The following is a 27208-nucleotide window of genomic DNA, read 5'->3' on the forward strand; positions in this document are numbered from 1 at the left end:
AATGAGACATGACTTTTTAATAAGAGGATTCCCTCATAATTTTGAATGTGTTTGTCTGACTGTAGAATAAATGATTATACTAACAAAACATAGGACAAGTTACACAAACTAAAGAAAATCAGCAATTTTTGTAGGATAACACTGAGGAATAGTTGATTCTGAATCTTGAAAAATATTGTATTTGCCTTTAGTATTTCAAAAAGAGAGATTTGCCAAGCTTAATACGCTAGAATTTGGGCATAATTTGAAGTTTGTCATGACTTGTTCTATATTTAGTGTGTGCTTTAGACTCTTTTTTTGACTTCTCTTAAAAGGGAAAGGTTTGTTTAGCAAGGAGTGTGTCGAGGTTCGATACCTGTGCCAATAAATGTGCCATTATAGTGCACATTTCTGGTGCAAAGTAAGGCTAGGTTTACACTTGTGTTTGGGTAGAGGGCGTAGGGCTGCGTACTTCCTCCCTTAAGCTCTGCCTACTTCTGCACTTCTTCCCTTAATCTCCGCCTACTTCCACATGCATGTGTTGTTTTGACATGCCTGCCGACCGCATGGGAAGAGCAGCATGTTGTGTTCCCGTGCAGTTGGCGGGCATGTCAAAATGACGCATGCAGAGGCATCCGCATGCAATACATGTCCCTGCGTACCCAATGTTAAAGATAGGTACGCAGGACGCCTGCAGAAGTAAGCGGAGCTTAAGTGAGGAAGTACACAGCCCCACGTATTCTACCCAAACGTAGGTGTGAACCCGGCCTAAGCCAACTCAAAGTTGGATTGAACTTAGACAACACCACCTTAAAATGCAGTAGATTTTTAAGGTTGTATGTACACTTTGTGTTTTAACTGCATTTTTTCAGTGCAGATTTTGGCACAAAACTTGAAGGGTTTCCTGATGCCAGCAAAGTGAATGAGAATCCTGAAGTCTTATGCACGCATTGCTTATTGGGGACTTGCAGATTTAAATCTGCCGCATGTCAATTCTTTGAGCATTTTTGCTGCAGATTTCACCTATACAAATGAGTGCAGAACATTTGCACTGAAAACGGCAGTAAAAAAAAACGCAGCAGAAAAATGTTGTTAACACTGCATTTTTCTTGCCAAGAGATACAGAAAGGAGGCAGAAATTTCTGTACCAAATACATAATGTGTTCACATATCCTAAAACAGCAGGGATAGCTAAATTTGATGCATTTTAAGACTTTCTAATTGAGGTTTTCCCTGTCTAAGAATTAGATAGTATTGACAAATCTGCCCCATGAGGTTTATTACAAAAGCTGGTAAAGAAACAATGTGGCATGTAGTCAATTGCGAAAGAATTCATTTTTGCCAGCGTTTTTCCACATACCTTTTTTGTCACGAAAAACACATAATTTTACTTTTCCAGCAAAGTGAATGAGATTTGTGAAATTTTATGCATTTATAATTTCTTACTGCAGATTTGAAGCAGCTTATAATATACTAGATGGTGGCCCGATTCTAGCGCATTGGCTATTCTAGAATATGTATGTATGTATGTATGTATATAGCAGCCACATAGTATATAGCACAGGCCACGACATATTGTAGAATACCCAATGAGTTAATACAGGCTGCGCAGTATATAACAGTGGCCACACAGTATATAACACAGCCCAAACAGTATATAACATTGCCCACATAGTATATAACACTGGCCACGTAGTATGTAACATTGCCCACGTAGTATATAGCAGCCACGCAGTATATAACACAGTCAACGTAGTATATGACGCAGCCCACATAGTATATAACACAGCCCACGTAGTATATAACACTGCCCACATAGTATATAGCAGCCATGTAGTATATAACGCAGCCCATGCAGTATATAACACAGCCCACATAGTATATAACACTGCTTACGTAGTATATAACAGCCATGTAGTATATAACTCAGCCCACGCAGTATATAACACAGCCCACGTAGTATTTAGCAGTGTGGGCATCATATCCCTGTTAAAAGAAGTAAAATAAAAAAAATAGTTCTATACTCACCCTCCGTCGTCCAGCGAAGCTCTGTCGATGCACGCTCGCGAGACCGCTTCTGGGTAATTTTGCAATACATCTCTGGGAACGGAAACTGGCGGCAGCCGCACGCGCCTCGGCGAGCGACCGAAGGTGAGATAGCAGGTTTTTTGTTTTTTATGATTTTTAACATTAGATCTTTTTACTATTGATGCTGCATAGGCAGCATCAATAGTAAAAAGTTGGTCACACAGGGTTAATAGCAGCGTTAACATAGTGCGTTACCCGCGGCATAACGCGGTCCATTAACGCTGTCATTAACCCTGTGTGAGCGCTGACTGGAGGGGAGTATGGAGTAGGTCCCGGGTACTGACTGGACGGGAGTAGGGAGGGACTAATTCTTGGCCGGACTGTGCCCATCGCTGATTGGTCCCAGCAGCCAGGACAGGCAGTTGGCGAGACCAATCAGCGACGCGGGATTTCCGTGACGGAAGTTGCAGACAGACAGACAGAAGGACAGACAGAAAGACGAAAGTACCCGTTAGACAATTATATAGTAGATAAACCTAAAAACAAGAAATGCCAGGACTAAAGTCATCATTATAGAGTTTAAAAAATATTAAGCTTTAGTAAATGTAATTTCTAAAATTCAGTAAAAAAAACAACAAAATACTTAATTTGCAAAATGCAAATCAGGTCCATGGTGGGTGTGTTAGTAACTGACAATACTATTCATACGATTATTAATTGTATGTCTTCTAACTGTGGGATACATGTTACCTTCTAAGTAACTGTTTATATTGGTTTATGCTAATTGAGTATGTATTAATATTATTTATTTATCTATACTCATTTGATCACTCAGCATATGTATATCATATATTGATACCATTGTCCATTGTATTCCTTGGACATTTTACCTTGGGGTCCCTTCAGTTACTCACCTACTCATGTATGTGTTTTTGTGCCTGTATCTTGGTTTTCACTGAATTTTTAGAATTAATATTTAATAAAGTTTAATATTTTTTAAACTGTATAATGATGACTTTAGTCCTGGCATTTCTTGTTTTGCGGTTTATGTATGCTTTTTAGTGATGAGTGAGTGTACTCGTTGCTCGACTTTTCCCGAGCACGCTCGGGTGGTCTCCGAGTATTTGTAACTGCTCGGAGATTTAGTTTTCATTGCCTCAGCTGCATGATTTACAGGTGATAGACAGCTTGAATATATGTGGGGATTCCCTAGCAATCAGGCAACCCCCACATGTACTCAGGCAGGCTAGCAGTCGTAAATCATGCAGCTGCGTCAACAAAAACAAAATCTCCGAGCAGTTACAAGGAGACCACCCAAGCAACGAGTATACTCACTCATCACTAAAGCTTATTAATGCCATTTTTGGGGACATATTACCATGGTCAGGGGTCACTTTACTGTTTTTTGATGATTAGCAGTTTATAATCTGCAGCATGTCAATTATTTCAGCATTCTTGCTGCGTTTTTCATCCATTCTAATGACCTGCTTCAAAAATGCACACAATGCTGCCAAATTGTGGCAAAAATGCATATATTTATTCAGCATATTTCCTGTCTTGAGACAAGTGTAGAAATATCTGCAGCCAAATACTCAACATGTGCACATACCCTTAAGGCCAGGGTCACACTTGCGAGTGCAATGCGAGAAACACGCAAGAGTCTCTCGCCTCAATACCAGGCACTGCCTACGGCACTTGGGACCGGAGCATTCAGCTGCATAGAATTACATTGCATTGCACTCGCAAGTGTAACCACGGCCTACGGCTGGGTTCCCATTGCGTTATGGGACCGCGTTTAACGGACAGCGTTGCACGGCGAAATTAACGCCGTGCAACGCGTCCGTTAACGCGCCCATTGAAGGCAATGGGAACGCGCTTCACTAGCGCGTGCCATGTTCGGCACGCGCTAGCGACGCGCCGGTGTTTCATGGCGCGCCGCGGACGCTGCAAGCAGCGTCCGAGGCGCGCCCGCGGTCCGTTCCCCGCTCTCGCAGATCGGGGATCTGCGAGAGCGGGGACGTTACCGCGACTCCGACCGCAGCCCCATAGAAAACATTGTGTTAGCGCAGTCCGCTAGCGCTAGCGCTAAACGGATTGCACTAACGCAATGTGACCCTAGCCTAAGGCTTGTTCATGTCGTGAGTTTTTGCTGCATTTTTGCAACAGAAAAAATGCAGCATTTTACAGTAAAGGTACCTTCAAACTGAACAACTTAACAACGATAACGATAGCGATCCGTGACGTTGCAGCGTCCTGGATAGCGATATTGTTGTGCTTGACACGCAGTAGCGATCAGGATCCTGCTGTGACATCGCTGGTCGGAGCTAGAAGGCCAGCACCTTATTTTGTCGCTGGATCACCCGCAGACATCGCTGAATCCGCGTGTGTGACGCCGATCCAGCGATGTCTTCACTGGTTACCAGGGTAAACATCGGGTTACTAAGGGCAGGGCCGCGCTTAGTAACCTGATATTTACCCTGGTTACCATTGTAAATGTAAAAAAAACCAAACACTACATACTTACATTCCGGTGTCTGTCGCATCCCTCGCCGTCAGCTTCCTGCACTGACTGTGAGGGCCGGCCGTAAAGCAGAGCACAGCGGTGATGTCGGGTCTGCACTTAGTAACCCGATATTTACCCTGGTTACCCGGGGACCTCGGCATCATTGGTCACTAGAGAGCTGTCTAAACAGCGATGCTGCAGCGATCGGCATCGTTTTCTATATCGCTGCAGCGTCGCTTAATGTGACGGTACCTTAACAGAAAAGTGAATTAGACTTCTGAAATCTGAAGCACATGCAGCTTGTTTTTTATCCTTGCACATTTAGGTCTGCAGCATGTCAATTCTGTTAGTGTTTTTGCAGCGTTTTTCACATATTTAAATGAATGGGGAAAAACTTATTAAAAAAAAGCAAAGGAAAAAATACATAAAAAATGCTTGCATTTTACCCAGCATTTTTAGTGTTAGTGCTCTAGTTTTGGCAGCAGAAAAACGTAGTAATTTCCAAACATTTCTGATATGTCAGTGATAGGTTAGAACTTTTGATTTGGTCTAAGTGCTAAGTCCCCTAATGGCTGCTGACGTCAAGGGGCAGGAGTGTTCAGCTAAGCATTATGCCCATTTCATTTCTGATCTGCTCTATTTAGTGGAGACAAAACTAAATGCCCTTTCTCAATCACAGAACTTATTTAATTCTAGGTCTTTTGGAAAAAGGTTACTTGAAGAGAAGTGAAAATAACAAATTATAAAATTAATTTAAAAGAATCACCTTTGTGATCCAAGCTTCTTCTCTGCGAGTTTTTGGGAAAATTGGGGTGAGCAGTGGCCCCAAAACTCAGGAAATGCCAAAACTTTAAAATCAGGAACAGATTTAGTGTTTCCAGCTATAGACATGTAAACATGAGGGTTGTGAAAAGGTATATTTCCTTTGTGCTGTTCCAGAAGCTGTTTTACAACCTTGTGGCTTTCAGATTCATCAGCACCGTCACTGTGTTGTAGTTTGAAGGTCTTAATGCATTTAGTTGGGAAGGAGCTTGGTTTCCCACAAACCGTATTTGGAGAACATATACTTGATGGACTTCTCAGATGCTTTTCCATGTTCATTTGCTCTTGTTTGTTCATTGATGCGTCCAAGAGTGGTGATCTTTTGGAAATGGTGTTCAAGATATTTTGTTCCATAAGTGTCTTAGGAAAGATTGTGTCTCCAGAAGTGGGTCTGTCCACTGTGGTAAAGGAATCATCCATACATCTCCCACTGGATGGAATGTTATGTGTGACAACACCGGAGATACTCTCTTTGGCATTCATCATTTCCTCCATATTGGATGCATTGTCCTTTAAGAAGTCAACAAGGTGAAATTGTAGGAAATTTAGTTTGAGAAAATGGCCACTCATTAAATCATATTACATACCCCAGACTTTTTATCTAACAGTCATCATTTTAAAAGATTTTGAAGACATACTAAAGCATCACATAAAGACAAACGCCATAAATATAATATACGCAGCATCCCATTATGTGAATCGTAATTGCACTTTTCAGAAAATACAATACTTAAGGAAGTTTGCTACTGAATAAAATTTCACAAACAGAACAGACAAGTGATCAAGACATGTCTCAAAGGGAACTTGCGTGTGTGTTCTACAGATGAAGAGGCTGAAGATAGATTGGTTAATAGATATGATATAATTAATGAACCAAAGACAGTCCGATCAATAGACAAAAACATACATCAACGAGCGGCTGACAAGAGGATCCATCCTGTATTTCATCAATCAAAACGGCAAAGATGAGTACTTAAAATATTCATCACAATCATATTAATTTATGAAGCAATCAAGAATCGAAGCAAAACAATACACTTTAGCCCGATGGAATACATGCTGATATAAGCCATATCTCTAGAAGTTTTGTTTTGGTCTGTAAGGATAGAGTAGCGTGCCTTGCCTGATAATTTAGATTTGTTCTACTAGTCTGAAGGAGAGTAGGAATATTTCACTAGAAGTGTTGTGGAAAGTAAGGATCGCAATAATAAATGATTTGTACAGGCACATTATTCAATGCCAAAAGAATAATCTACTAAGAAAAACATCTTTTAAATTAAAGATATAGTGCAATACATCATACCTGAGCAGCTCATTTAATGAGTCACTGAATGAAGAAGTGATGTAGAATAAAATTAGAGGTGCATTTAAGATGTAAAATCCTGTATCAATACTTTGTGATCTGTAGCATTCATTGAAGAAAAAGACTAAATCACCTAAAGTATAACTATCATTATGATAATAATGAGATATGTAAAAAAAAGATTTGTATTACAATGAAAGTTAATGCATGAAGTTGCACCTACCAGCAGCATGCAGTGCACGCTCCCTCCTGTAGGCTCTACATAAATATTCAAAAACCTCCTAAAAGGAGTTTGCTGGCAGTTTTGACCATACAAGATTGGTGACAGTGACACTATTTGAAAAATGGTTTAAGCATACCATTGTGCACTACTTTTTTGTACAGTACCTAACACTGAACTACTCTTTGCTGTTTGCAGAAAGAATTCCACAACCCACCTTACCCGTCCCATGCTCTCAGATGTCTGCTGTAGGAGGCATCATTCAAAGCAGCCATCGATCAAGAGAGGGGGCAGTTGTAGAGATTTTAATACAGAGAGCCAAGAGCGCTTCAGTCTTAGGGACACCTTTTGGAGCACTTGAACTTCTCCTTATGTGCCACTACTTGCCAGCTTAGCACTATGCGCTAGTGCAGTGGCACGTAGGGAGAAGGTCACAGATCAGCAGAACTGGACCCATCTCTTGCATCTGTGATCTCATAGCAATTGTGCTGCGCTATTGTGTATAGTGCTGAGCCAGCAACTAGTAACACATAGGCAGAAGTTCATTGACATGCCACTACCTCTTAGCTCACCATTGTAATAGATTTCAAAGGGATCACTTAGCTGGTCAGACCTCGCATCTACACAGAGTGACACCAGGGCAGTGGCACATAGGCAGATCGCTCTACACACCAGTAGTCTCAATGACCGCCAGACATTTATGTGATTTAGGAAACATGCAGTGGGGCACTACATAGACTATAACCATGCCTCTATCGGCATTATATTGTCTGGTTGGGCTGCATTATTCACCACAAAGTGCACTCCATTCCAACTAGTCAAGCTAATTAGCATATGCAGGAACAAACGATTAAAATACTGATTTTATGTTTATGCTAGAAAGTTTCTCTTAATGTTGGGGTTGCTAGAAATCAATCTTTAATGACAAATGCACTGCTGTAATTAATTAACAGGGGTATATCTTGTTGTCAAGTTCCTTTTAAATCCCACCAGGAAAAAGACCATACAACCAGCAACCAAAAAAATATACACTCACAAAACCGGCAAAGGGGAAGGCAAAAAAGACCCCAAAATACAGGTTACACATATTATTTCAATCTGTACTAATCTGCATGTACATCTGGTTGAGCAATGACTGTGATATTTTGATACACTATATTATATGTATGGTTAAAGGGATTATCCAGCCTAAAATAAAAAGTCTGCAGTCAATCTGTGGGATTGCAGACTTTTGAGTCCCCCCAGTCCACCCATCGTTGTTTATGACTCTGGTTTTGTTTACATTACATTTCTGTTAGGGGTGGAGGAGGGGACAGATCTAGGTTTTACAGGAGCATAGTAAGGTAAGTTTCTCGGGTTTCTCCATCTTTAAGATTACCCCCAGGGCAGGGATAGTTGGGGTCCCAGGTTCCAGGGACAGTTCGAGGTCCCCCTTCCTTACCAAAGACATCAAAGCAGGACACACAGATTGACTGCTGACTTTTCATTTTAGATTGGACAACCCCTTTAACACTAAAATAATCACTGTACTTTTACAAATGTGGGTTAGAAGTCAGAAATATATGGCGTTTCTTAACCCCTTAGTGACAGAGCCAATTTGGTACTTAATGACCGAGCCAATTTTTACAATTCTGACCACTGTCGCTTTATGAGGTTATAACTCTGGAACGCTTCAACGGATCCCGCTGATTCTGAGAAAGTTTTTTCGTGACATATTGTACTTCATGTTAGTGGTAACATTTCTTCGATATTACTTGCGATTATTTATGAGAAAAATGGAAATATGGCGAATATTTTTAAAATTTTGCAATTTTCAAATTTTGTATTTTTATGCCCTTAAATCAGAGACATATGTCATGAAAAAATAGTTAATAAATAACATTTCCCACATGTCTACTTTACATCAGCACAATTTTGGAAACAACATTTTTTTTTGTTAGGGAGTTATAAGGGTTAAAAGTTGACCAGCAATTTCTCATTTTTACACCACAAAAGTTGTTGTGCGATTTCTCCTGAATACGTCAATACCCCATATGTGAGGGTAAACCGCTGTTTGGGCGCACCGCAGAGCTTGGAAGGGAAGGAGTGCCGTTTTACTTTTTCAATGTAGAATTGTCTGGAATTGAGATCGGACGCCATGTTGCGTTTGCAGAGCCCTGGTGTGCCTAAACAGTGGAAACCCCCCACAAATGACACCATTTTGGAAACTAGACCCCTTAAGAAACTTATCTAGATGTGTGGTGAGCACTTTGAACCCCCATGTGCTTCACAGAAGTTTATAACATAGAGCCGTGAAAATAAAAAATCGCATTTTTTCTACAAAAATGATCTTTTTGCCCCCAAATTTTTATTTTCACAAGGGTAACAGGAGAAATTAGACCACAAAAGTTGTTGTGCGATTTCTCCTGAATACGTCAATACCCCATATGTGAGGGTAAACCACTGTTTTGGCGCACCGCATAGCTTGGAAGGGAAGGAGTGCCGTTTTACTTTTTCAATGTAGAATTGTCTGGAATTGAGATCGGACGCCATGTCGCGTTTGGAGAGCCCCTGATGTGCCTAAACAGTGGAAACCCCCCACAAGTTACACCATTTTGGAAATTAGACCCCTTAAGGAACTTATCTAGATGTGTGGTGAGCACTTTGAACCCCCATGTGTTTCACAGACGTTTATAACATAGAGCCGTGAAAAAAATAAATCACATTTTTTCTACAAAAATGATCTTTTTGCCCCCAAATTTTTATTTTCACAAGGGTAACAGGAGAAATTAGACCAAGTACGTCGATACCCAATATGTGGGGGTAAAGCACTGTTTGGGCGCACTGCAGAGCTTGGAAGAGAAGGAGTGCCGTTTTACTTTTTCAATGTAGAATTCTCTGGAATTGAGATCGGACGCCATGTCGCGTTTGGAGAGCCCCTGATGTGCCTAAACAGTAGAAATCCCCCACAAGTGACCCCATTTTGGAAACTAGACCCCCCATGGAACTTATCTAGATGTGTGGTGAGAACTTTTTATGCCCAAGTGCTTCACAGAAGTTTAGAAGGCAGAGTCGTGAAAATAAAAAATACATTTTTTTTTCCACAAAAAAGATATTGTAGCCCCCAAGTTTTTATTTTCACAAGGGTAAGAAGAGAAATTAGACCCCAGAAGTTTTTTGTCCAATTTGTCCTGAGTATGCTGGTACCCCATATGTGGGGGTAAACCACTGTTTGGGCGCACGGCAGAGCTCGGAAGGAAGGAGCGCCGTTTTGGAATGCAGACTTTGATAGAATGGTCTGCGGGCATTATGTTGCGTTTGCAGAGCCCCTGATGTACCTAACCAGTAGAAACCCTCCACAAGTGACCCCATTTTGGAAACTAGACCCCCCAAGGAACTTATTTAGATGTGTGGTGAGAACTTTGAATGCCCAAGTGCTTCACAGAAGTTTAGAATGCAGAGTCATGAAATTAAAAAATATTTTTTTCCCACGAAAAAGATATTGTAGCCCCCAAGTTTTTATTTTCACAAGGGTAACAGGAGAAATTGGACCACTAAAGTTGTTCAATTTATTCTGAGTACGCTGATGCCCCATATGTGGGGGTAAACCACTGTTTGGGTGCACGGCAGAGCTCGGAAGGGAAGGAGCGCCGTTTTGGAATGCAGACTTAGATAGAATGGCCTGTGGGCGTTATGTTGCGTTTGCAGAGCCCCTGATGTACCTAAACAGTAGCAACCCCCCACAAGTGACCCCGTTTTGGAAACTAGACCCCCCAAGGAACTTATCTAGATGTGTGGTGAGAACTTTGAATGCCCAAGTGCTTCACCGAAGTTTATAATGCAGAGTCATAAAAATAAAAAATAAAAAATTTTCCACGAAAAAGATTTTGTAGCCCCCAAGTTTTTTTTTTTCAGAAGGGTAACAGGAGAAATTGGACCCCAGAAGTTGTTGTACAATTTATCCTGAGTACGCTGATGCCCCATATGTTGGGGTAATCCACTGTTTGGGCGCACGGCAGAGCTCAGAAGGGAGGGAGCACCATTTGACTTTTTGAGCGCAAAATTGGCTGTCGCGTTTGGAGACCCCCTGATGTACCTAAACAGTGGAAACCCCCCAATTCTAGCTCCAACCCTAACCCCAACACACCCCTAACCCTAATCCCAACCTGATCCATAATCCTAATCACTAACCCTAACGATAATCACAACCCTTACCCCAAAACAACCCTTATGTCAACCCTAACCATAACCCTAATCAAAACCCTAAATCCAACACACCCCTAATCCTAATCTCAACCCTAACCTCAAACCTAACCCTAATCCCAATACAACCCTAATCACAACCCTAACCTTAACCCTAATCCCAAACCTAACCCTAATCCCAAGCGTAACCCTAATGCCAACCCTAACCCTAATACCAACCCTAATCCAAACCCTAACCCTAATCCCAACTCTAACCCTAACCTTAGCCCCAACCCTAGCCCTAACTTTAGCCCCAACCCTAACCCTAGCCCTAAGGCTACTTTCACACTTGCGTCGTTTGGCATCCGTCGCAATCCGTCGTTTTGGACAAGAAACGGATCCTGCAAATGTGCCCGCAGGATGCGTTTTTTGCCCATAGACTTGTATTGCCGACGGATCGTGACGGATGGCCACACGTCGCGTCCGTCGTGCACTGAATCAGTGTTTTGGTGGACCGTCAGCACAAAAAAACGTTCAATGTAACGTTTTTTTGTACGTCGCATCCGCCATTTCTGACCGCGCATGCGTGGCCGTAACTCCGCCCCTTCCTCCCCAGGACATAGATTGGGCAGCGGATGCGTTGAAAAACTACATCCGCTGCCCACGTTGTGCACAATTTTCACAACGTGCGTCGGTATGTCGGGCCGATGCATTGCGACGGCCCCGTACCGACGTAAGTGTGAAAGAAGCCTAACCCTAAATTTAGCACCATCCCTAACCTTAAATTTATCCCCAACCCTAACCCTAAATTTAGCCCCAACCCTAACCCTAAATTTAGCCCTAACCCTAACCCTAGCCCTAACCCTAGCCCTAACCCTAGCCCTAACCCTAGCCCTAACCCTAACCCTAATCCTAACCCTAGCCCTAACCCTAGCCCTAACCCTAGCCCTAACCCTAACCCTGGCCCTAACCCTAACCCTAACCCTAATTTTAGCCCCAACTGCTCTTGTCCTGCCTGTCGGCAGCCGAGACCCCAAAGACTCTCCCGGGGCCGGCCGGCGGGTGCACTGCGCATGCGCCAGCCATTTTGAAGATGGCGGCGCCCATCGGGAGCCACGAGGAGCACCGGGGGAGACAGGTGAGTATCGGGGGGCGATCAGGGACCCCTTTTCTCTGTCCTCTGATGTGCGATCACATCGGAGGACAGAGAAATTAAAAAGAAATCGCGTTTTTTTTTTGCGATCGTCGGTAAATGGTTAATTACCGGTGATCGCAAAAGCGGGGTCGGTAAAAAAAAACCCCGAATCATGTTCTCTGGGGTCTCTGCTACCCCCGGCAGCCGAGACCCCGGAGAAAATCCGACTCTGGGGGGCGCTATTTACTTTTTCCACAGCGCCGTTAATTAACGGCGCTGTGGTTTAAGTACCCTTAGCGGCCGCCGTTAAAAGGCGTATCGGCGGTCGCTAAGGGGTTAAAGAGATATACTCAGCATTACCAACAGATGTGTACACCCTTACCTTTCCACAAATTTTGTTAAGGACTCGAATGATACAAATTCAATACGTTATCATCACGTGCTAGCAAAACCCTCAACAGGGTGTTATTCCCATCACAACCGCTTAGAGCCAACACATACGCAAGTATACAATAAACTTCTCCAAAGTATTGCAAAGACATGTTGTTTTTCAAACTATTACAGAATACCCATCCCAGAATATGTGGAGCCAAGAGAAAAGGTGAGAAAGGACACGTATATGTGATTTCCCCTTAAAGAGGACCTGACACTTTTCATAAACATGTACATTTATTACCTGGTATAAATGCTGTTATTATCTTGAATCTGGCAAGATTGTATTTTTTTCCTGAGCCTATTCGTTCCTGAGATACAACCCTTCTTCCCTTTTAGTCCTTTGTACATAGTGGGCATGGTCCTCAATAAGGGAAAAGTTGAGGACCATGGCCATTTACATAAAATAACTAGATTTACATACAAAGAAGAGAGATTCATATCTCCGGAATGGAGGGGAGCACAATCAACTTTAAAGGGAATATGTCAGCAGGTTTATGCTATCTAATCTTACAGCGGCATAATGTAGGCAAAGAGACCCTGTATCCAATGATGTATCACTTAGTTTACTGGGTGCAGCCGTTCTGACATAATCAGAGTTTTTAGATTTAGCATGAAGCAGAGCCGAGAAAGCTAACCCCACCCACACCAGGCTCTCTGTGTATGTTGTCTGTAGACAGTGAGGTGCTTATCACAGAAGTGGGCATGTCTTACTATCAGGCACGCTCTTCTGTGTATGACAAATAATAAGCTCCTGGTGCTAAAACAGTCATTGCAAATAAACAGCAGCACGGACCTTGATAAGAGAGGGATCACAGAAATCTGTGTTTTAACACCTAGAGCTTTGTATTCAGAATACATAGCAAAAACCTGCTGACAGATTCCCTTTAAGTTTGGCTTTCTGTATAATATTTCAATATATATTATTATACTACTTAAGTATGCCTAACACAGGTTCTGGAGTCATAAAGTTTATAAATTATGTGTCATCACATATCATCTGATGCAGTTATAGTATTATGTATTTTATGTATGTATTTTATGTATATCATCCCATTACATACCCTTAACAACTGCATCACCAGATATCAGAAGGTTGCCCTCTTGCCCTTGAAATATTCCCTATATCTTGTAGTAAATATTTGATAGCGAAATCTCATCAATTTGGGTAAAGAAAACCGCAATTAAATTATAATATGTGAAAGTGAGTCTAGTCGTGCAAGACAAAAATTATCTATTTGGTTAGTGGAATGAATTTACTGTGAAAGTGGAAAAAAAATCATTTAGAACATTAATTGATAGTGAGTTATTCATCATGGAAATACAGAAATTTTGTTTTTTTTTAAATAAATTTTTTTACAACAATCTAACTTTTATGACTAGAAAATAATACTATTTGATGTCATTGTTATATTGATCACATTACATCCTCCTGAACTGGGCATAAATAAACCAAAGTTCAAAGTGATTGTCTGGAAGGACCTCCGAACCTAGGTTACTGGGAATTGAATGTTATGCGTTATGTTTTTAGAATTCTTGTCTATGTGTTTTAACGAGCCTGTATAATTGTATTTTTTTTAAATTCTGAAATAATATGGAAAGGTTGTGTCCGTGCCTTTTTCATTGAATATACAAAAACCAAACCACATAATTATGACTGTCTTCAAAACATACATTACTGAAGGCCCCTCAGAAGCATTGTTGGCTTCCTCATACCAGACTGGACATAATGTATGAGCTACAAATGGCACTTATTATAACTGGAGCTCTATAAACTAGTAAAGTGAATCACTTTTTTCTTAGGATGCTTTCTAGTAACGACCATTGAACGATGTGCTTATACTAAACATAATAATTATAGTTATCATGCTATTTCCAGGCACACCAATTATGTACCTTACCTTGAAGTCAAAAAGTTCAGAACAGAATGCTTTATATTGCTTAAAGTCTTCGACAGGTCGATCGGGTTGTGGCTGTGATCTCAATTTTTTCAAGTCTGTCTCTAAATCATCATCCTGTAAATGCAACACAATACTGTTACATGTATAAAAGAACTGTGGTCAGCAGCTCTCGAGACAGAAACCAGAAACTTTATGGAATTCTACAAAGTTGGAGGCCAAATACTGTACATACAAGGTAATGCTTGCAATATCAGTAGGGTCTATCAACGTAGAAGAAGCATTGTGTAAAAAATGATTGATTAGAGCGTGCACACCTCATGTATCTCAAACAAACGGTCAAATAGTTTGAAAATTAAAGTTGGGCAATCCTCTAAATTTGAAATAAAAACCATCCCTTTATTTACAGTACTCATTACGGTCAACTTCAACTAAAGACTTTCTTTAATAACACCTACTTTGGAAAACTGACTCAATTTTTTGATATAAAGCATATTTCATTTTTTTTAAATTCTGACATAGAAAAATTTGACCTACATACAGATGGTATTCTCAAGTAAGTGTTCATTTCAAGAGAGCACTTATTTGAGAATGCCCCAGTATATAAATCAGATGTTTCACTAACTGTAGTTGTTCTTTACTATCCTTTACTACTTTTTTTTGTCTTGAGTTTAGCAAAAATATAGGGACTTATTCATTAAGACAGGTGATCGCTGAGTGCGATGCCTCTAATTCATGTAGAGGTGCATGCCCCTTAATGAATTAGGTGTATCCGTTAACTTGCGTGTGTCACATCCAGAAATGTACTACAAGCATGGCGTGGCTTTTCATGACTTGGTCTGGAGGGCATAACCACATTTTGTCGTACCCTTACTATGACCATATTGGCATAGTTGGCCAAGACTGGCATGAAAACGCCAATAGGCACAAGCTTCTGACCTTAAGGTGTTTTGTGGCAGAATTCTGGCATAAATAGCCCCATGGATTTTATGGTATAATGCTGATTCAGAAAAGTAGGATTTCCAGTTGACTTAAGTTTGCCTTTGTAGAAGGTTACCCTATTGATCTTTGCTCATTTATTATTTTTACAGAAAACTTTAATATAAATAATGATTGTTCTTTCCAAAGAGTTTTGTCACAGTTCCTCCTATCAGTGTCTCTAGATGCAGTGAATGAGTTCTGCTGTCCAATCTAGGACAGGTGCATGCTGAGCTGTCAGTATAGTGATGGACAGCTCAGCCATCCAATTGGATGCTGGGGCATGCTGAGCTGTCAGTATCTTGAGTGACTGTTTAGCTGTCCAATCAGGAACAGGGTGTGTCAGGGCTTCATCCATGTCTCTCCTGTTTGGAGTTATTACCTGCCTTAGATTATTGCCAATTGTAGCTTTGCTCAAGAGATGTGTGTGTGTGCTCCTAAGTTGTATTAAGATCTTTGTTGCTCCACCATGGATTTTCCTTTGACCTTGTGTTTGCCTAGCCCTTTTATCATGATCCACTACATTCTTGGAATTCTGACCCCAGACTGTGACATGACTACACTTTTGTTTCACCCCCTATCTATGAGTTACCTGGCTTTTGACCTTGGATCTCCTGACTACACACCCTAATGGCTTGTCCATGAGTAGTGACTAGCATCACAAGTTTGTCTTGGAGAGGTATTCATGCGCTCTTTTCCTCTTACCCCATCAAGCCACATTCAAATAACATCCACAGTTCAAATCAATGACACCAATTGACACCAGTTGTCACATCAATTTTTAGACCTATTTTTTCCTGTGTTTTATCCCCTTCCCATCATATGACATACTATTACATCATATGTCAGTTCCCTGCCTTTCATACAGGTTCAGGAGCTGAGATTGAATAATTCCTGGCAGACAACGGCAGTGTCACACAGGCAACATCTGCGTCTAACAGCATATTAGCATTAGGATGATTGCAGGTTCAAATCCCCTAAGTGAAATAAAAAAAGTTAAAAAATGTAGACAAAAAAATCAAATGACGTAACTTTTAAAGTTATGGCTCTTAAAAGAAGATGGCGAGGAAAAATATGAAAATTCAATGATGAATTCCTTGATGTGCACCATGCAAATTGCCTCTTCAGAGAAAAAGAGGACTTAAACTTTATAGCGCCACCTGTTGGAAGTAGCGATCCTACGCGTCAAAATCAACCCTTTAACGAGTCGTGCAATATGACTTACGATAAAAGCCAAATCAGTATCTTAATTCGCAGATATGGTGTTTTGGGCTGTTTGCCCTCGTCAGTGCGAAGCATGAGAACTAATTTGACTAGGTAAGAGGCTCTGGACTGAGGTCTAAGGGGTAAGGTTTCTACTTATGGAGAATGACATAACAGCTTTGGATTGTCAAGGTGAGGAGGCTTATTCGCCGTGCAATGCTCCTCTGGAAAATTTAATATGCATTGCATGGCGAATAATGAGCATTGCACAGCGAATAAGCCTCTTTACCTTGACAAGCCAGAGTTGGTATGTCACGCTCCATTAGGAGAAACCTTACCCCTTAGACCCCAGTCCAGAGCCTCTCACCTAGCCAAATTACTTCTCATGCTTTGCACTGACGAAGACCAACAGCCCGAAAAACCGTGTCTGCGAATTGAGATACTGATTTGGCTTTTATCCTAAGTCATATTGCACGACTCATTAAAGGGTTGATTGTGACTTGTGGGATCGCTACTTCCAACAGGTGGCGCTATAGAGTTTAAGTCCTCTTTTTCTCTGAAGAGGCAATTTGCATATTAAATTTCCCAGAGGAGCATTGCACGGTGAATAAGCCTCATTACCTTGACAAGCCAGAGCTGGTATGTCACTCTCCATAAGGAGAAACCTTACCCCTTGATGTGCACCGCAATTTTGCCACAAAAAATAGTTTAAAATAAGTCAACCACGAGGAGGCCAAAATGTCCAAAGCTGAGTAATCTTGCATGAGCCACTGTGATAAATTGATCACAGTTTTATAGTATTTCATGTACGTTTAAGCTGCCTACTGTATGTGTTGGAGAGGATTGGTAAATATGCCTCTAAGCTTTCACGCTGAATCTCCAATTCTAATTTAGCTATATTAGAATTTAGCGTTAAGTCTTAAAATTTGTGAAATAATGAAAAATACAAACTTCATCCTTTTCATCATTTGTGAGATTTTTATCCATGTCTTCATCTTCATCCTCAGATTCATCTATCAGATAAAATTATAGAAACTGATAAGAATAAGACAATACCTCTAAATGCTCAGCTTCGTCATTGCTACCACATAATCTGCAAATGTGTCCGATATATTCAGAGATAATTCAGAAGAGATAAGATGATGCAGGTTATGTTGGTAAAAGTATTTTTGACTTTCTTAAATTATATACAAATTACATAACAATTTGGCCCAATTTTTATGTTCGGATCTCTAAGCTATAAAAAACACAAAAGATCACTTAAGTGAAAGTTTTCTATAACCCTAAATTAAAAGGGTATGCTTAGCAAATGAACCTCATACATTACCAGTGCAGGTAATGAGATAGTGAAACTATCTACATCACAACTTTTTTTTAGATGTATGCAAATGTAAATACTTGTAAAAATGTGTTTTAATCTAAGATGAAAAAAAGAAAAGAAACAAAACAAATTTCTTCTGCTTCATTAGTATAGAGTCGTACAGAAAATATACAAATCCAAAGAAGTCAACATCACTTTTAGGTTAGGGTCACACAATCGTATATATGCTCTCATCCAAGAGAATCAGGCCAATTATGCTCATCACACTCTGATTAGAATTTGGTCAGACTGTGACCATAGTGTGATCCAATTCTCTTGAATGAGGAAAAATGTAGAAAAAAATTCTCCATCTTCTCTGCTGTGTCAGTCTGTGAAAATCTGCACTCTCACCTCAACCAACTGCAGTTCCATGGTTTCAATGAACTCAATCTGATCAGATCTAACTCATGCATGCTGTGATTTTTTCCTCGGACCAACTCGGTCCAAGGCAAAAAATCAGACATGTGTCCAGCTCTCCAAACACAACCTCAATGTAAGTATAGAGGCATGACGATAAATTGCAACAAATATTATATGATAAAAAATTGAATTTTTATTATAAACATAGAATAAAGTAAATATAAATACATTGAATTCAAGCTAAAGAACATACGAGTAGTGCCGGAGCATTGGGACATGAAAAATATGTATGTATATTGGAAATTGTACCGCCTATAATGAAAGGAAAAAATCCCCCAAACAAAGAGAATTTGGCATAAATTGAAGATGCCCCCATTGAAGAAGCATAACGCAAAACGGCGCTGTTGGGGTGAGAGCGCGAGGTAGCAGGGACTCTTTGCACTTAGCACTTTACAGGTATTGTACGGCTTATTATATTATGAGATGCACAATTACCCTTCACTGGCATTTACCACGTCTATTATGATTGATTTAAAACCCATGCACAATTCATGATAAATCATCACATTATGCACTATGCACTTTATTTGTAAATCATGAATCAGAATTGACTTTATGCCAAATTCTCTTTGTCTGGGGGATTTTTTCCTTTCATTATAGGCAGTACACTTTCCAATATACATACATATTTTCATGTCCCGATGCTCCCGCACTACTCGTATGTTCTTTAGCTTGAATTCATTGAATTTATATTTATATTATTCTATGTTTATAATAAAAATTCAATTTTTTATCATATAATATTTGTTGCAATTTATCGTCATGCCTTTATACTTACATTGAGTTTGTGTTTGGAGACATTTACAATAGACGTTTTGCCTATTTTCTTTTTTTTGGACTGTGTTAATTTATGTGTCCAGCTCTATAGCATAACATTGTTCTGAGTGTGATCCGATGCTTTGTCGAATCACATTTGGACCGAAAATACGGTAATATGCACGAGCCCTTAGAGTGACTTTGCATCATAATTACTCTAAGAACTTTGTATAAAATGTCTGAAGATGAGCACAAAAAAAGCCTAAGGTACCCTTCAAGATTTTTTGGCCTCGTCTTCCTTAGTACTTAAGCGCACTTATGGACGAAATATAGCTTGAAGATTGTTCTATGGATAAATGATCCAATAATGCCACTTTTTGGCTCACATTAGAAAAGTTAGATTTGATGATAAACTAACATAAGAGCTATTACCATACTTTGCTGAACAGAACCATGACCGAATTCCATCAGTGATGGTACTTTGAGTTGTACCATCTATTTCTATAAGTAAACGTCAAGTGTACAAATACAAAAAGTTTTACAGGAAAACACAATCCTAAAAAATGTACCAATAATGGTTTGACTCATTCCACATGTGAAATATAAGTGGCTTGATGTGGTAAATGGCAGCTGTGGCTCTGCCCTAACAATATTTGCTCTGTACATTGCCCCATGGAAAGGGGTCCCAACACGTCATGTAGACACGTGCTAACTACATAAGACGACTTTAATATTCAATCATTTACTCTATATCAATAAATAAAATAGGTTCAAGTGATATCCTTTCGTTTGTTATTTGCTATTTTGGATGGCCGTTATAAATTATCATGATTAAGATAAATATACAGTACACAAAAAAAGTTATTTCCTTGAGTTATCTCTCTAGACTATTGCCCTGAGAGAATGTGAGGAAATGCTGTTATAAATTAAACCTCGAAACTATGTACCGCTTGTTTTTAGATTAATATACTTTGACTATCACTGTACTAAAGGTCTATATCTGCAGAATCACTCATTAATTGGTGACTTTTATTAATTTGCAAGTAGAAGACAGAATGAGAAATATCTCTAAATTCCATTTTTTTCACAACATTTATGAAGAAATTCAGAAAATGCTAAAGGATCTTAAAACTTGGAAATTATTATTATTATTATTATTATTATTATTATTTATTTATTTATTTATATAGCACCATTGATTCCATGGTGCTGTACATGAGAAGGGGTTACATACAAGTTACAAATATCACTTACAGTAAACAAACTAACAATGACAGACTGATACAGAGGGGCGAGGACCCTGCCCTTGCGGGCTTACATTCTACATAGTTTAATTAAAAGGGCTTTCTCTTTTTAGCATTCTGCACATCATCAGAGTCCATGCGTTAAAAATAATGAAAACCTTGCCAGTCATTCAGACTGTTTGCCCCCTTTCTTTAGAAGCTCTGTGTGCAGCTCCCATTAACCTTGCACATGCCATCTCAGATATTTACAGGTTTCAATTAAATACTTATCTGGATACACTGCCTCCTTTTTGCAAGGCATGGGAGAGGGAGCTTCATCAGACATTCACAAGAGAACAATGGAACAAATGTTTGTGTCTCTCCCATAAATCTACTATAGCCACTAAAGCTCAGGAAACAAGCTACAAATAAGTATCTAGGTGGTATCCTGTACCTTCGGTCCTAAATAAATGGTTCCCGTGGGTTTTCATTTTGTGCTGGGGATGTGGAGCTGACTCGGGTACAATGGCACAAGTTAGTGTACCGTCACACAGTGGCATTTTGATCGCTACGACGGCACGATTCGTGACGTTCTAGCGATATGCATACGATCTTGCTGTGTCTGACACGCTACTGCGATCAGGGACCCCGCTGAGAATCGTACGTCGTAGCAGATCGTTTGAAACTTTCTTTCGTCGTCAAGTGTCCCGCTGTCGTGGCATGATCGCATCGTGTAACAAAGGTGTGCACGATATTGTATACGATGTGCGCATAGAAACCAACGGCTTCTACATCGCAAATACGTCATGAAATTATCGCTCCAGTGTCGTGCATTGCAAAGTGTGACCGCAGTCTACGACGCTGGAGCGGTAATAGTGCGATGCTGGAGCGTCACGGATCGTGCCGTCATAGTGACCAAAGTGCCACTGTGAGACGGTACCTTTATGTTCATGCACAACCTTAGGGGCCTTCTGGAAGGGTGTTCTGAAAGCGGTTAAGGAGATGATGAGGGTATCACTCCCTAAGAGGCTGGAAGCAATTTTACTTTACGTGTTATCTATGCTTAAGGATGTCTTTAAAAAATTGTTACTGAGACATTTTCAGGCAGCTATGACAGTAATTCCACGCCAATGGAAATTGGCAGACCCACCTTCACTTAAAGAAGAATGGTTTGTGGAGATAGCTAGAGTTCACCGAATGGAATCCTTGATCGCCCAAATGCAAGAAGTTAATAAAACCGCTATAAAATGGTTTCATTGGGAGTCCTTTTTATCCTTCTCGATGTACCTAAATATGCTAAAATAGTTTCTAGCTTGTCCCTTTGCTTTCACTGACATATTTCTTATATTGTTCAAAATTCTATAGTTTCCCTGACGATGAGTTATACCTCACACAATCTTACATAATCCATCTGCCTTATGGATGAGTCGTCTCTGGTCATTGTAAATATTTTTTTACTCCCTTTCTCTGCCTTCTCTCTTTGCTACTTATTCTAGCTGACAGACTACAAGTTATTTATTTTGGATTACTATAGGTACCATATAATGTTGCTTATTTTCCTAAAACTAATCATTTTTTTAAAACGATTATTGTACTATGTGATATGTTTTTCATAAATTTGTTGTGTTTTTGTTTCTGTTGCATAATATAAATTCAACAAAATTTCGCTGTGTATTCGCAACTGCTCTAAGTATTGCTCACCGGCTGCTGATCAGATCAATAGCACTGCAGTCAATTACTGAGCTCAGTGACTGATGTCCTCTAAATCAGGAGATCCGCTAAGCTCAGTGATTGGCTACAGTGCTGTTGATGTGACATTACAGTCGCAGCCAATAAGCAGTCACTGAAACAGCATCAGAGTGACTGTGCTGGACCCGAGAGAGTGGAAACTGTCTGCTTCTATTGTTTTAAATACAGGCATGCCAATAGCATACAGAATACTAAAAAGTGAAAACCCCATTTACTCTGACTGAACTGGAGGAACAGGTTAATGCTGAAAAAAATATTTCCAAATTAATCACTAAGGAGATAAAAGACCATTTTACTTTCCTCCAAAAAATATCTTTTAATATTAAATGGTACTCTACATACCTTCTTGGGAGCAGATTTTCGCAGACACTGGTTTATCCATTCCAGGGACAAGATACGTATAGGAGCTAGATATACTGGACAGCGGCAGGATGCATTTTGGAAAACACTTTCTCAAAACCTGGATTGCTGCAGTGACTAAGTAGTCTAGGTTTTTGCAATGTAGACTTTCCTATAATGTGAAGAATAATATAGTAACTTATTCAGTATTTCCAAAGATAACCCTAACCATTGCATCCAGCAATTAAGTGTCATTTATATCCCCTGGCTCTTCATATATGCTGTCATTTGATTACAATATAGCAGTACAATCAATCGAAAATTATCGTTACTAAGGATTAAAAATGGGTGAACCCGAACAGTAAAGTTCAGGGTCTGCACTAAACACGGCCCTCGAACACAGATTTCTCCTGGAAGTCCATGTTACTGTTTGGGTTCAGCACCTTGAACATTGGCTGTTTCCCAATCTCTCATGTGCATGACAGTGTGAGAAATACCGGCGGCTCTGACCTGCGGTAAGATCCTTACCTTATCCTTACCGCGAGCTAAAAAACTGTGGCTTCCACACTGTCAGATGACAGCGTGATAGAGCAGCTGTGACCCACAGTAAAAAGGTTACCTCAGGTAACATGCGTCGGATGGTGAGGGAGTGATACTCTCATCAGCCTATGCATGCTGCTGCTGATAATGGGGGTGAACCCCACACTGTTTTTTAAATTGTTAGTTTAAAGGAAAAAACGGTGTGGGACCCTTCTATTCTTGATAAACTGCTATGATAAAGATGACAGCTGAGGGTTGCAGACTGCAGCTGTCAGTTTTGCCTGCACTGGTTATCAAAAATAGAACAGACCCCACTTCATTTAAAAAAAATAAAATTATAGCAAAGGCATCGAATGATGAATACACCCATCAGTGGCACCTGCTCTCGCTGTTACCAGCGACCAACAGGCATAGGCTGATGGAAGTAGTACTCTCTTATCAGCCGATGCCTGTGACGACAGGTAACCTTTTTACTGCTGATCCCAGCTGCTGGTTCACTCTGTTATCTGACAGCATGGGAAGCACAGCTTTGTGATCGTTGGTAATGATCTTACCTCAGATCAGAGCCTGTGATTGTCGGGCTGTCAAGACAGCATGGAAAACAATGGTTGTTTGGTCCCCCATTCATCTGAATGGGGTCTGGGTTTGGGTTCGCATACCATTTTTGGTATTGGAACCAAACTTTTTTTTAGATGTTTGGCTGAACCCATAGGACTCAAACATCCACGAGCTCTCCCATCGTAGGATAAAAATTACCTATTAAGAAAAGATCGATTTATTATTATTATTATTAGGTTAAATGTTTCAATAAGCCAGTGAAGATGGTGAATAGACAAAACTGGTTCATATATTATATGAATTTACAGCAAATTTAATCAAACTTTCAAACATTTATTTTTTTAGTAATCGCTGAAAGGGAATGGGACCGCTTGCCCTGGTCCCCAAAGCCACCATCATGTATTTATTTCACTATTAACCTCTTTACGACCTATGACCTATAGGTATGGCATAAGTCACCTATCCCTTTTTTATGCATGCTCCGGTGCTGAACCTGTATCTTCTCAGCATATGACAGCTGATTTCATCAGTTGTCATATGCTCCTAACAGTCACGGGTGGAATCATGATCCACCCGTGGCTGTTAACATGTTAAATGGTGCTGTCAATTTCTTGCAGCTGCAATTAACATGCGTGCCTGAAACGCTTCTCTAACCCAGCCTATCGGTGCCACAGTTACATGATTGCTGCTCAAACTAACAGAGGTTGAGCTGAGTGTTATTTGCAAAATTGGCCACAAAAATTTCACATAGGGGCTCGCTCACACTTGCATATTAAAGGACCATATTACTCTCACACCAATGTTATACAATGAGGCAGTGCAGATCTGCGTATATTTTTTCTCAGCTGTATTCAGCATGCTGCGATTTCACTCCAAAATCAGACAGTGTGAGAAAATAAATGGCACGTGGACCATCAGTATGGCATCAGATTTTTATGGATATATCACAATTCTGTAGCATAGGAAAATGTAATCCTTGTTTTTACTCAGCGGCTATTAATCTTTTACAGGACCATTTACAAACGGATAGCACACAGATGGCAAGTGAGAAAAAATTGTCCCACTCTCCTGGATGAGAATGGGACTGATTTATCCGCAAGTGTGAGAGAACCCTTGTACTGGGCATTGTAAATCAATCTGATGTACTAGAAGGAAAACGATCCCACTGAGCTATAGGAGTTCATGTGTCCAATTCCAAAGTTGATGACAGCTAATGTAATTGGGAAATCAACTCTTGACTTCTGCTCTATAATATTATAGCAACAAAAATCTTTTTTAGTTGGAGGTACATAGCAAAGTAGAAATTAAATATGTGTGTTTACTCATGCACATGAACCCATTGGACTTGTGTTCTGCCCAATAAGAGTATTGGGGGCTAAGCAGAACCATGTGCATGGGCCCTCATTTTAATATACATTTTATAATAGATCGAATGGTGGACAAATAGCCTACTGACAGGACTCGCTGTCAAGTTCAGACACTGTAAAATAGCTAGCATATATGACACAATAAAAGAAACCTTACATCCACCTTTTCTCTGCTTTTTCTGTGGCAAAGATTTAAATACATTGTCCAAGGCAATGTGTCTGGTTGGTGCTTCCCATGGCACCTAGCATCATGGTCCAAATACCCTTTTTTTTTTCTTTTTTCATTTTTGGACCCCAACTCTTCATTTTATCATGCTATAACTTTCTTGGTTGAAACTCTTCTAAAGCGTTTTTTTTAAATAAGTGATAGAAATTAGAATATTTTTTATTGTAACTAGACATTTCCCAGGAACACAAACAAAATCTAAATTACTTTTTTTCTTCAGAAATATTTTCGTTTCTAACTTAACGCTGTAAAATGTAATATATACCAGGAATCATCAAGGCCCCATCAGTTTTATCTTCAATATATTGCACCACACCACAACAGATTGTAATCTACTGTAATAGATACCAAACTCTGCAGGACATTGCTGCACAGTAATGAAATCTATATTACAAAGAACACATCATTTACTGGATTTCTAGGTTGGTCTTCTCTCTAATGTACACATTTTTCTTTGCTGCATATAAAAACCTGGAAATGTAAGAATCAAAATTAGAAATAATTTTAGGGCTGCAACAGTACAGTTTCAGTCACTATTTTAGAGAGCTGCAAATGCAGTAAAACTTCAGTAATATGGGTCATTTTGGATTACAATTGGCAAAAATGGCTGCAAACATTGGGGAGGGCATTGAGGGAAATGATTCCACAGTAAAACAATACAACAGACACCCAATGCTGCCTTACATTATCAACAATATCAATCTACCTGTGCCGTAGTGTACAGTATTTCCATTCCATTGGCTTGATGAAAAGCTTCCCGTCCAGAACGAACATTGGTGATATGTTTAAGACACCTCAGTAAGCCTCTACGAATAGGGACATAGTGGTTGGCAAAGTCACTGCTATGCCAGTCTTGATAAAACTGCAACAATGCACAAACATAGCCTCGGTTCACAGCTCTTCTGATATTTGATTCTGGATAAAGATAGAATTCAGTTTATTGTTGGATATTTTCAAGGCTCAACAATAGAGATGAGCAGATACATTCGCGAGAATCTGGTCCAACGTCCAGGTCAGTGATACTTGGCAGCTACGTGGGACGCCCACAAATCGACTTACCTTCCAGGGTGCCTGATGCCCGACTTAATTTGTCAGGGCTGATATGATGTTATCTATGTATCATATCACATAGATGGTGTCGCATTAGTCCTGGCTGATGAAATTTTGCGCCAAGAAAGCCAGAAGATAACACATTTGCGAGCCTCCCGTGTATCTACCAGGTACCACTGACCTGGACGTTGGACCGAAGTCCCGCAAATCAATCCTCTCTTCTTTTGTCAACAAACTTTGTATAAATCAATAGTACAAATTAATATGCTTCTTTCTCCCCTTATGAATGTCTTCTGCCTTGTAGGCTTACAATTCAGCAATACAACTAACATATGTCTTGCTCAAGACTGCCAGTTCAGTGAGGTATCAGATTAAAGCAGGTTATTAACGTTTATGAGGAGAGAAGAGCAAAGTGAAAGACATTGGCAAAGCCGTGGTATTGCCACAAAAAGACACTTTGCTGAGATATAATAGAAGCTAGTCTCCAACCAGTAGCTCAGAGACAACTGAATACTAGGGATGAAACATGCAGAAGGGAAACATTGATGAAAAATGCAGGTTTCAATGACGAGAAATAGTGGTATTCCTTGTGCACACACATGAAAGCATATTCCAAAAAGTCACCTAAACTACATGTTCTCTGTAAAGTAAATTTTTTGGTTTATTTAAGGAATTTATTGTATTTTTTGCACGTAGTTAAGGAATAAATTGCATTTTAAATCCTCAACTATTATAAACTGTCTGGGTAATTTATAGACACGGTAGGATCCTCAACTCTTGGTTAAGCCGACATCACACTGCAGTAGAATACGGCCGAGTGCTATGTGAGAAACAACCACATAGCACTCAGCCCAGTGTATAATCTATGGGGCAGCTAACATCACCGTTTATTTTCCTGGGCGTATTCAGCGTCCGTGTAAAATCACAGCATGTGGCGATTGTCACTTAGACTCACCTA

The 27208-nt window shown here is 40.0% G+C and overlaps 1 protein-coding gene across 1 annotated transcript in view; it reads right to left on the reverse strand.

The window, feature by feature from the left end:
* Nucleotides 1-27208, reverse strand: part of AGBL1 (AGBL carboxypeptidase 1) — a 1336772-nt gene that overhangs the window by 1177123 nt on the left and 132441 nt on the right. Inside the window, exons 7-11 of the mRNA XM_069762409.1 lie at nt 25907-26115; nt 22513-22681; nt 17614-17675; nt 14485-14598; nt 5277-5842 (exon numbers count right to left, since the gene is read on the reverse strand). Coding sequence (XP_069618510.1) covers nt 5277-5842; nt 14485-14598; nt 17614-17675; nt 22513-22681; nt 25907-26115 — 1120 coding nt within the window. The remainder of the gene's footprint in view (nt 1-5276; nt 5843-14484; nt 14599-17613; nt 17676-22512; nt 22682-25906; nt 26116-27208) is intronic.

This window comes from Ranitomeya imitator, chromosome 4 (assembly GCF_032444005.1).
Source record: "Ranitomeya imitator isolate aRanImi1 chromosome 4, aRanImi1.pri, whole genome shotgun sequence".
Taxonomy (NCBI): domain Eukaryota; kingdom Metazoa; phylum Chordata; class Amphibia; order Anura; family Dendrobatidae; genus Ranitomeya; species Ranitomeya imitator.